General features: G+C 31.8%; 1 protein-coding gene across 1 annotated transcript in view; it reads left to right on the top strand.

The window, feature by feature from the left end:
• The first annotated feature begins 321 nt into the window (after positions 1-321).
• The window catches only part of LOC146997878 (uncharacterized), a 110,493-nt gene continuing 98,022 nt past the window's right edge, over positions 322-12,792 (top strand). Inside the window, exons 1-8 of the mRNA XM_085816242.1 lie at positions 322-368; positions 1,430-1,660; positions 6,471-6,524; positions 6,674-6,724; positions 7,793-7,843; positions 8,774-8,830; positions 9,813-9,896; positions 11,021-11,074. Coding sequence (XP_085672368.1) covers positions 360-368; positions 1,430-1,660; positions 6,471-6,524; positions 6,674-6,724; positions 7,793-7,843; positions 8,774-8,830; positions 9,813-9,896; positions 11,021-11,074 — 591 coding nt within the window. The 5' untranslated portion in view covers positions 322-359. The remainder of the gene's footprint in view (positions 369-1,429; positions 1,661-6,470; positions 6,525-6,673; positions 6,725-7,792; positions 7,844-8,773; positions 8,831-9,812; positions 9,897-11,020; positions 11,075-12,792) is intronic.

Raw genomic sequence — 12,792 nt, 5'->3', positions numbered from 1 at the left:
ATAAATCTTTAGTCAATTCTATTTAATTCATTATTTTGGGGTCTTAAGTTCTACATAATATAGTATAGTATAACAAAATTTGACATGCATGGCTCAACGTAAATGCACACAAAACTTTTGAACTCGAAAAATTCACTTCCAGCAACTACTAATTTTTTCATACTTTATGTTAGTTTTACGTCAGGTCAATATACTCATAAAACTTGCATGCAGCAATCTCTAGATTTTGATATGTGATTGTAAATGTAATAAAAGTTTTTAATATGTGCACTATTTATTCTGTTAGTTGTTTCTAAGTATATTTGTTACTTTTATAGGGCAATAGGAAGAAGCGGAAGAGGGCAGAGTCTCCTGTCCCAATGCCTCAAGTAAGTTATTTTTTGAAGCAGAATTGGAAGTAAATGATGGTTCTAATCTGGTAGCATTTTAGACACCTTGTATTTAATGAGAACGATATTTTTTTACATATTTCATAACACACTCTTAATGCCAAAAATTGTTTGATAAAATATATTAAACACACCAATGTGAATTTGAATTTTTGACACTAAAACTGCATTAATCTTCAATACTATTCCATTTTTTATATAAATATCTCTCTGGGTGACCACAAAAGTAGAGTTTAACTGTAAATGTTGTTTATAAACCTGAAGCATCATTAATAGGGATTTCTACAAATCTGTGCATTTGAGTCTAAACTGCTAGATGCTAAATTTTTTTCTTTAGAATCCATACAGCATCTCATTTTATCCAAAATAAGTGTATTTCTACAGTATGTTAATATGTAGTAAGGCAGATCCTTAAGAAGTAATTATTTTTCCACAATATTTATTCTGCTTATATTTTTTACATTGTAAATGTTTCTATATATTGGACACAGCATATTTTGAAAAATATTGTTGACTATACAAAACTAAATCTTAAGAATTTCCATCATACCTTGAACATGCTTATCTCGAAGTTTATGCAATCATGTTTTTAACTGCAATTAAAAACTGCAGAATTCTATGTGGTGGGAGATTTCAAAATGTTGCTTTTATAGATTGTAATAGTTTACCGATATTTATTTAAAATTTTGAATTCATTTCTGTTATTTAGTTTTGTGATCCAGACATGTGTTTTGCATACCATTCTTTTAGTAAAAGAAACTCAGTTTTTGAAATGGCCATACAAATGTGTGATTTTATGATTTATGGGCAGTTACCATTATGACATCAAAATGCTTTTCTAAACTTTGAGAGAAATTAAATTTAATAAATTTTTTAAATTTCATTTACTTTCAAATAGAATCTCAACATAGCAGCATAAATATAAATGACATGCTGTAATCTCAAGGTTTTGATATGTGATTGTAAATGTGAGAAATATTTGTAATATGTGCACTAGCTATTCTAATAGTTGTTTCTAAATACATTTGTTACTTTTATAGGGCAACAAAAAGAAAAGCAGGATTTTCTCCACACCATCCACCTCCTCATATCCGGGTCCATCATTCGGTGGAGAAGCAAGCAAAATGCCTTTTTGGCATCCCCCCGAACAAAGTGATGTTATGAGGTTTTTGTTTGGGGATCATTTGGCATCCCTGTGTGAGGAGCGCCCGAGGCAGCATACACCCCCTTGCTCCCCGCTCGCTACACCACTGCCATCATTCCCGTCCCAAGTAAGTTTTGTACATCTTCATATATATTGTTTACAACAGAACTAGAATTAAATAATTGTTTTAGTCATGATAGTTCCATTCCAGATAACTTATATAAAAGATTTTATTTCTTATTTAAAAGCTTTGTTACAGCGAGTCATCAGGGCAGTGATGAGGTCCCAGTGACCAGGCCACAAAGTTAGGTCCCTGGGACGAGGGCATCATTAATTTTAAGACAAATTTAATTAAATTTAATTTTATGTAATTTAATTTGCTTCATATTTTTCAATTTTTAATGGAAATATTTCGAGTTTTTATGTACTTTTGCGTTGCCGCGAAGTGAGAATTGAATTGAATGAGAAATATATCTCAAATTGAAGGAATTCAGTTTAAATGATATGTAGCAAAAAATGTGTATACTGTAATATGCTATATGAGAAAGTCATTTGGTGTCCACATCAGAATTTCTTATGAGGATTTTCCTTAAATAGAAAAGGCAGAAAAATGTATAGAATGTTATATTTTGTAAGTTATAATGTTTTATATTTAAAAAGGCCAAAACATGAATATTTGGGTCAAAATATTTTTGTAACTGGAAGTATGTATATCTGTGGTAAACGTTGTGCAGGTAAAGGCCAGGGAAGGAATTTTGCTGTTTTTGTCATGTAACTTGATTTATGATGCAATTTGCACATATGTGTCTTCAGTTTTGATTGTGTTTTTACAAAAAATCTTGGCCTATCTACAGGTTGGCTTATACACTGGTTATCATAAATTAAGGAAAAATCACAAAAATAGCGATAACTCCCTCAAAAATAAGCCAAACTGTGTAAAATTTGCAAAAATAAGCCAAACCATGTAAAATTTGAATGTGTTGCCGAGTAAAACTGCGATATGCAAATTAGTGGTGCTGCTTTCGGAATACCTCATCTGTGAGGAGCATAAAAGTCCATGTTTGAGAGCAAGCTCACATATTTCACTGTGACAGTGACATCAGAAATCTGAGATAGCCAATTCGTAACAATGACCTCCAGGCATCGTCTGCTTGCAGAACTGCGATGGAGAGCCATTGGGAGACTAGAGGCAGGACAAAGTCAAACAAAAGTGGCCAGATGGTTAAATGTGAGTCCTTCTGTGGTTCATAGACTTTGGAGGCAATTTCAAACCACAGATTCGGCATCTAGGAGGTTCAGCCAAGGACGGCCAACTGCTACGACGAGCGCCGATGACCGATATTCGACATTATGTGCAAGCAGGAATAGAACCGCTACTCCGACTCTTCTTAGATCCTCCCTTGCTGCAGACACCGGAAGGTTGGCGTCAACGTCAACTGTGCGTAGAAGGCTTCACGAAGGTGGTCTGTATGCGAGGCGAACAACTATTTGCGTGCCGCTCACGTCTTGCCATAGGAGGAACCGTTTTCAGTGGTCACTACAACATGTCCACTGGAAGCTTGATCAATGGAGGGCGGTTTTCTTTACGGATGAGTCCAGGTTTAGTCTAGAAAGGGATAGTAGGCGTTATTTGATATGGAGAGAACCTAGAACCCATTATCTGTCAAACGTCAGTGAAAGAGATGCATATGGAAGGGGCAGTGTCTATGTTTGGGATGGCATCTTTTTGGGTGGACACACAGACTTCCATGTCTTTACAAGGGGAACCGTGAATGCTCAGATTTATAGAGATGAAACCTTGATGATTATGTGTGCCCATATTCTGAGGCAATAGGTGATGCTTTCCTGTTGCAGGACGACAACGCAAGACCACACAGGGCTCACATCATAGATGATTATCTTCAACAGGAAACAATTATGTGCATGGATTGGCCAGCTCAATCCCCGGGCTTGAATCCTATCGAGCACATATGTGATGCTTTAGGGAGACATCTAGCTGCTCTCAATCTGCCCCCTCAGACTCTTGTCGCGCTTGCAACTGCTTTGTAAGAGCAATGGCTCTCGCTTCCTATGGAAATGATAGACCGCGTAATTGAAAGCATCACACATCGCTGTATTGCTTCTAGAGGCGATCATATTCCATACTGAAGGCATAGCAAACTGACATCTTCGATTTGTTCATTTTATACGTGTACTAATTTCTATACTACCATATTTGTCTGATAATTTCTTTTTATGTTATTTGATACCTTACTATGTGTTGTATATTGTGAGTAAGTTTCATTAAATTCTAAATGTAACATTTTCAGTAATCATGATTTTTTTAATTTTTCCTTATTTATGATAAACCAGTGTATTTGGAAATGTTTGGTAGTCTGTTAAATGGTTGCTGCTGTTGCTTTATGTATTGTTTTCTTGCTCTCATTTCACTGTTGCAATAGCAATTCTACTTTCTGTTGTCATTTATTTTTGCCTAGTAACTATTTCATATATCATATAATCTGTATTTCGTACAATATTTCATAAGTTCATTTCTTCTAGTATTGTCATGGAATTGCTGAATTGTGTCTGGTTGTAAGGAGTTTTCCATTAAAAAAACGTTCTTAATAAAGTTAGGAGGGAAATATATTATTTTGCATATGTGCACATGAATGTTTCTCCAGGGTTTGTACGGTCCTTAAGAGTCCTTAAAAGTTCTTAATTTCAACCAAATTTGGCAAGAGGTCTTTAATTTTAATCATCTGAAATTTGTTGGTTTTCAGGACTGCCATTTTGAATGTGAAATAGTACTTTGAATAAATATTTTGGCCTTTCACTGAGATATATAGTTATCTTTTGAATGGGTGAATAGGTTCATGGATTATAATTTGTTCCTATTTCTAATATAAACGGTGGGATACTCAAGTTTCTAAGCAAGAAGTGAAACGCATGCTTTTTGAAATTATTTCATTTTTTCTAATGAAGAGCTCTAAACAACTTTTTATGTTTGGGAATGTGAATTCTTAATTGAACGGTTCCAAGTTTGGCGACTTATGAACATTTTGTCGATTTTAAGATTATTTTCTGTAGAAAACTTTTAATTCGGAAATTTGGTAATTTTTCGACGATATTTTTTTAAAATATATCATTGATGAATTTCATTGAAATAATGCTAATATATTGAAATTGTATTTAAAAAATAACATTAAAATGAAACATTTGTATTTTTTGCTATCATATAAAGTGACAATACTTTTGATTATAGCAACTTATTATGCAATATTTTGAATCTGAAAAATTAACAAGACAATAAATGCTTTCCGCTTTAGAACCCATGTAGTCCAGTTTTCTCTATAAAATTGATTTTATACTTTTTCCCTCTGATTTTTTTTTTCAAAATATTTCTGCCTTTTTAATGTTACAGAATTGGCAAGGGTAATATTTCTTTAGGATTTTAGATATTGCAACTTGAAAAGTTTAGAAGGATTTGGATATATGCACATAGAAAAAGAGATCGGTCACATTTCGCTTTGTGCTGGTATCTGTGCAATTCCTATTTCATTAAAATTAAGAACACTTTCATGTAGAATTTTATTGAAAACTAAAACATTTTTATTGTGATCGCAAAGAGGTGGCACATGTTAAATGATTCGCAGGCACCCAGTTGCCCGTGGCTGTCATACAGTTATCTCAAGGTTTTTACTTCCCTGTACGAAGTAAAAAGGAAGTAATCACGAAAATTTTCAGGCAACATATTTCAATGAAAATATCCCATTTTGACCTCTTTCAAATGCAATTTAACAATGTATTTCCGTGATATCTGTATGTAAGGACAGAATAAAACACTCTTTTCCTTCAAAAAAATTATAAAACTGCTTTAAAATGAATTCTGAAGAGAATTTTTCGTTGCTTCTGTACGTACATATGTATCTCGCATAACTCAAAAACGAGTAGCCTCAGAACGTTGAAATTTTGTATATAGGACTGCTATAACATGTAGATGTGCATCTCGTATTTTGGTTGCAATCGGCCGCAACAAATGTATATAAATATATTTATATATATATCCACTCTGTTACCCGGCTCAGTGATCTCAGTTTCTTTACTCTTATATGTTTGTAAATTATACATTATTTGCTTTAAAAATGATTGAATTATGTTGTTCTTATCTTCCGGTTAAAGTTTTTATGCCTTGAGTAAATCTGCATGCAATATTTTTAGAATTATCAACAATTTTAAAATTGTTTAAGTGCCATTGCTTGTTTACATTTGAAACAGCAGGTTAGTGGATTTGTTGCCAATCTAGAGAAACTTAGCTTCGCAACAACAAAGATAACGCCTTCATTTATTATTGCGAATTAAATCATGCTTAATCCTTTCTATAATTTTTTCGAGGAAATAAGTTTTTAAGATTTACTTCGTAATTTTTAATATAGATATTTTGAGTTTTTATGTATTTTTGCCTTCTCGTGAAGTGAGAACTGAATTAATTGAATGAGAAATACTCAATCGTCTGTGAAAAACTGTTTCTTTTTTGTTTTGTTTGCTTAATTTATTTTATACGTCATTCTAGCTTTACTATAGTATTTGAATAGAACATGTGGCAACGATTAGATAATTCTTTAAATGATATAAATTTTGTGCATTCTGAGTTATACTATGAACGAAATATAATACTGTTAAGTAAATCTAGCGCCAGAGTGTTGCTATGGTAAACAAAGTGAATTTTAAAGAATGCATTTATTCTATTGTGGTTCATGCGCTGTCGGCGAAGTAAGTTTAATTTAATCTAGTAAGTTTAAATGAAATGTAAGAAAAAATGCGTATAATTTAAGATTCCGTACAAGGAAGTCATGTGGTGTACACATCATATTTTTTATAGTTTGTAAATGTGAGAAATAGTTGTAATATGTGCACTAACTATTGAAAGTTTCTAAATATATTTGTTACTTTTACAGTGTGTGGCATCCCCAACTTCTGCATCCCCTCCTTCACCTCCTTGCCTGCCTGAAGTAAGTTTTGTGTATCTTTATATATATTTAAAAAAGAATGATTAAATATCTCCAGGTTTTGATATGTGATTGCAAATGTTAGAAATGTTTGTAATATGTGCAGTAACTATTCTGTTAGTTGTTTCTAAATATATTTCCTACTTTTATAGGGCAATAGGAAGAAGCGGAAGAGGACAGAGTCTCCTGTCCCAATGCCTCAAGTAAGTTATTTTTTGCAGCAGAATTGGAAGTAAATGGTGGTTCTAATCTGGCAGCATTTTAGACACCTTTTATTTAATGAGAACAATATTTTTTTTTACATATTTCACAACACACTCTTAATGCCCAAAATTGTTTGACAAAATATATTAAACACACCAATGTGAATTTGAATTTTTGACGCTAAAACTGCATTAATCTTCAATACTATTCCATTTTTTGTATAAATATCTCTCTGTGTGACCACAAAAGTAGAGTTTAACTGTACATGTTGTTTAGAAACCTGAAGCATCATTAATGGGGATTTCTACAAATTTGTGTGTCTAAACTGCTAGATGCTAAATTTTTTTCTTTAGAATCCATACAGCATCTCATTTTATCCAAAATAAGTGTATTTCTACAGTATGTTAATATGTAGTAAGGTTCTGCAAATGTATGCAGATCCTTAAGAAGTAATTATTTTTCCACAATATTTATTCTGTTTATATTTCCATTGTAAAAGTTTACATATATTGTATTTCACAACATATTTTGAAAAATAATGTTGGCTATACGAAACTAAATCTTAACAATTTCCATCATACCTTGAACATACTTATCTCGAAGATTATGGAATCATGTTTTTAACTGTAATTAAAAACTGCATAATTCTATGTGGTGGGAGTTTTCAAAATGTTGCTTTTATAGATTCTAATAGTTTAACATTATTTATTTAAAATTATGAATTCATTTGTTTTATTTAGTTTTGTGATTGAGGTATGTATTTTGCATGCCATTCTCTTAGTAAAAGAAACTCAGTTTTGAAATGGCAGTACAAATGTGTGATTTTATGATTTGTAGGCAGTTACCATTATGACATCAAAATGCTTTTCGAAAATTGAGAAGGTAAATTTAATAAAATTTTGAAATTTCATTTACTTTCAAATAGAATCTTAATATAGCAGCATAAACATAAATGACATGCTGTAATCTCAAGGTTTTCATATGTAATTATAAATGTAAGAAATATTTGTAATATGTGCGTTAAGTATTCTTATAGTTGTGTCTAAATATATTTGTTACTTTTATAGGGCAACAGGAAGAAGAGGAAGAGGGTGGAGTCTTTGAGCCCAGTGCCTCAAGTAAGTTTTTTCAACAGAATTGAACGTAAATGATGGTTCTAATCCGGTAGCATTTTATGCTCCTTGTATTTAATGATAACGATATTTTTTTACGTATTTCACAACACAGTATACTAAAGCAAGTCTCTTTCATTCAAATGCGAAAAATTGTACGACAAAATATGATTAAATATGCCAATGCAAACTGATGGCACAGATGATATTTGCAATGGCGGGAAACTTTTCTTAAAAACCTGATATTTATAATTCTATATGTATGCTATAACTGTCATAAAATAGTTACGTTTTCTATTGTTGTCGTGTTGGTGTGAAGTTGGCATGTAGATTATATTTTCTAAGAATTATGTACTTCTCATAAAAAAACACATTATACTAATACATAAAGAGAACACTTTATGAGATTAATCACAACAAGCCTTACACTGTTTATCAAAATCATAACAATCTCTCTAGATGCCAGACACATTTGTTAACTCAATCTTTTACAATCTAAGAAAAAATATCATTGTTGCCAAAACATTAAAACTTAAAATTATCCTTTATAAGCAAATACTGTGACATTGGAGGGTTATGAAATCTGTGGCTTTGATCAAGTTTCCCCCCCCTTTATGTTTTTATGCTTCTTTCCCACAAACAAAAGCTTACTTAGTTAAGATATAATAATCTGCTTGCTAATAATAGAAAAAAGTTAATAAAATATTAGTAAATAGTGAAAACTTTTGCCAGCTTGTGAATGAATTGCCGTCTAATTTTAATTCTCAATGCCTCAATTTTAATTCTCAAAGGGTTGGTTACCTGGGTAACCAAAGAGCTGACAAACTATGTCCAGTTTTATTTATTGTATGCTGCCAAATTTTTTATTGTTTATGAATGAAACTTTTTGCTTGAATTTCCAAAGATTATATTTCTAATTAAAAATTTTTGTTTCAGCACTGCCCAGTCACGAGGTCGATGACGAGAGCTTGTGGGACAGGGATGCCATTTCGGGTAAGACAAATGAAATTTATGTTTTTTCATATTTTTCAATTTTTAATGAAGGAATTTTGAGTTTTTACATATTTTTCTCTTGTCACGGAGTGAGAACTGAATTAAATGAATGAAAATATATCTCAAATTTGAGGAATTAAGTATAAATTGAAATGCATTAAAAGTGTGTATAAATACTCCATACAAGAGAGTCGTGTTCACATCATATTATTTTTAATAAGGAATGCATCTGAAAGATTTAAAATTTGCACATATGTGTCTTCAATTTTGACTGAATTTTTGCAAAGTCTGGATTGTATGCAGGTCGGCTTATATTTGGAAATGTCTGGTACTATGTTAAATGATTGCTGCTGTTCTTTTAAGTATTGTTTTCTTGCTCTTATTTCAGTGTTGCAATAGCAATTATATTTTCTCAGTTATATAGTAAATGTTTCAAATGTCATATAATATATGTTTCGTACAGTATTTCAGAATTTCATTTCTTATAGTATTGTCATGGAATTATATTGTTGAAATGTGCCTGATCTTAAAGAAAGTTTTCATCAAAAAAACGTTCTTAATTGCATTAAAAAAACATGACAGCGGTGTCTTTAGTGCAGATAGTAACCACCACCTAAATCCATTATTTTATGCCAATGTTTTGGTAGTTTTTCAAAACCTTTGGCCCAGAAACTTGATGACTGCGAGTCCAAAAACATATCAACTTTATTTTGACCTCCTGTGTGGAATGGAAAACAGCACCAGCAAGATGTAGCTGCAGTTGTAAAAAAAAAAAGGTCTGTGAAAGCTTGAAAATTCACATCCGGCAAAACGGAACTGTTTGATAATTTATATTAGTTTTTACTTGATTTCAGTATTTCATAAAAACTCTCATATTGCTTTTTCAAGATGTTTGACATCCGATTGTAAATTTTAAGGAATACTTGGAATATGTGTTACTAAGTATTGACAGTTTCTAAGTATGTTTGTTTTGCTTTTACAGAATGTGGCATCAACTGTCCCACCTCCACCTCCTCCTCCACCTCCTCCTCCATCTCCTCCACCTGCACCACCTTGCGCACTTAACGTAAGTTTTGTGAATTTTCATATATATTATAAAGAGAATGATTAAGTATCTGTCATTCAAATTCATAATTCAATTGAAGTTTTTCTTAAAATTTTATTTAACTTGGTTATTAGCTTTTTTTTATCAGTAGTCAGCTTAGTGTAGGAACTTTTATTAGACATCTGTTTTTAGTTTTAATTTACCAGTTGAAGTTAATGCCTTTTCGGGGAGCATTATATGTGTAAATGTTTAAATAATGTAAAAATTAAGTAACACCTTTTATGGTTATTGCAATGAATCATTTCTTTTTATAGAAGATAATTTTGAGACATTTATGGGTAAGTTCTTCATACTATAGCAAAATGTAGCAGTAAAGAAACATAAAATAATAGCCTCATAATTTCTTCTAAAGATGCATAAAAATGTCAGTCCATAGGACTTACATCAAGTCAAGAAAATATCTCAGGTCAAGAAAATATCTTACACTGTTGTGAAGCTAGCTGTCAGCAGCTTGGAAAATGATTTAACTTTGTTCCATGTTCTAACAGAGTTTATGCCCCATATCAGACTTTAAGTGATGACTGACATAATGAGTTGTTCGCGGAACTGCCTTTCTCATCCTCTACAGTGTAATATTTAAAGAGTAGAAAAATTAAACATGAAAGACACGAAGGATATTTTTCTTGATTATTTACTGCTTATAAAAAAATCTATAGGTCTTTTTTCTGCACTGATCTCATGGATATATATCTGGTACCTCTTTAACACAATATATTTCAATTTAAAGCATGCAGAATTCCAGGTGTGTTTCCTATTTGAATGCTTCATGCTTAATTTGAGTGGTGTAGTAATACAGAATGAGTATTGAAAACAGTATCAAAGTAATGTCCCATTCATCAGACTCCAGTTTTCATTCCCCTTTCAAAATCCAACATACACAGATTTGTTTGAAGAAGCTTAGAAATTCACATGCAACAACTCATAGTTTTTTATAATTTAGATTAATTCTATTTAATGTCCGTACCTCCTAAAAACTGGTGTACAGTTATCTCAAGATTTTCCCTACCTGATTCGAATGTAAGAAATATTTAGAATATGTGCACTAAACTATTAAAAGCTTCTAAATATGTTTGTTTCTTTTGCAGGAGTCTGTGAGTTCCAGTCGGCGTCGGCGCCTTCCGCCTCGGCGCAAACCGCCTGTAAGTTTTATTGATTTATCATACGTAGTTATTTAGTTTCAGTGGTTTTAGTAGACATCAGTACCTAGCTGTAATTTCCAAAAGTTAGTTAAGTGTCGTTTGTTTGAAGTGTGGAGATACTGAAGGAACTTGTTTTTGTTACTCGCCAACTGCATGCCCAAATTTCTAGCTTTAACGGATATTTTCAAGATGCGTGAGAAACACTTAATGCTCCATCGCTGCTGCGCTTGGTCTGATTTATTCTCCGACTCATATATCTTCGGTGTTGATTTAAGGAGTAGTTATGATGAGTAATTGTTGTGATTGAAAGTTTATTATTTAAAATCGATCATCTGTTTGTGTTTATTCAGTGGTTCTCAAGCTTTTCACTAACGTGTACCATCTAAACAAAAACTGAAAAACTTATGTACCTATTGGCCCTATTGGCTGTATGTATTTCATATGCACACATAAGAAATATTAGATTAAAAATTGGTTATGATTTTAATTATCAAAATTTCCTCTAATAGCTTTAATTTTAAAATTTAGTCTGAAATTTGGCTGTGCTTAAAATATTTGAATCTCTTTATGCCTGGTCTTATTTTACTTAGTTTTTAACCATAAATTAGGATCCACTTATGATTTTATTCTGTATCTATTTTTCAAATTTAACATGGAAGAAAATCTTTGTTCCCACAAATAGGTTGTGCATAATAAATAGGCGGTATAAATTTAATAGCTTTATTTGAAAATGCCTTTAAATTCTTTTTTTCAGTTCAGCCAAAAGTTAACAAATGTGCTATTTTTGAAATCTTCAGTTAGAGTTTGACCACAGAAAATTTCTCTCAATTGTTCTTTTTCCAAACGAGATAAAATTTCAGGTACATTTGAGCAAAATTTTCTTTTTCATAATCCTTGGGAAAATACATGTTGAGATTATTTATCAATGAAAAACAATTACTTTTAATGTCAGACATTAATTCTTTTATTTCAAATTATTTTCGATTAGAAAATTTTCTAAAATATGGTAAAATGTTTAAAATATTATTATATATTTCTTAAATTATTAGCTCGAGTTTTTTATCAGTGCATTTATTGGTAAATAAATTAACACATTGTCCTTGCTATCCTAAATTTTATTCATGTAACTTTCCCAAAATATCGGCTAAATATGCTAAACATGCCAACCATAATTCAGCAAATGGGCGAAACTGACCTGATGAAGTGTTGTGATGTTTTCAGCGATATCTTAACAGATGAAATTACTGGGTTGAATGTTGATGCTCATGATATATGTGCTGAATTGGGCAACTTACCAGGTTTAGTGCAACAAAGTACTGGTGCTTTTAAAAGTCTGCAGTTCATATACGAGAACATTTTGCTAGATTCTTTCCCAAACGTCTCTGTTGCATTGCTTGTCACTTTGACATTTCCAGTAACTGTCACGTCTGCTGAATGCAGCTTTTCAAAGCTCAAGCTGACTATGAAGTGACCAGCAAACAAGCATGACGCAAGAGCGTTAATATCAATCGAGCACAAAGTCATCGACAATCTTGATTATACAGACTTAATAAAAGATTTTGCAAGAATAAAATTACACAGTGTGTTTTCCCATTAAGGTTTGAATTGCATATCGGGCTCCAATGCTTACATACATGTACATAATAAATTAGGTGATACTCAGTTTCCTGAGTCCTGTAACATGATGTAGGTATACAAATAAAATAATTATTATACAT

This window comes from Stegodyphus dumicola, chromosome 4, assembly GCF_044657685.1.
Source record: "Stegodyphus dumicola isolate Sdum_Otavi_A_Nest chromosome 4, ASM4465768v1".
Taxonomy (NCBI): Eukaryota; Metazoa; Arthropoda; class Arachnida; order Araneae; family Eresidae; genus Stegodyphus; species Stegodyphus dumicola.
This window is presented reverse-complemented; position numbering and strand designations above follow the sequence as displayed.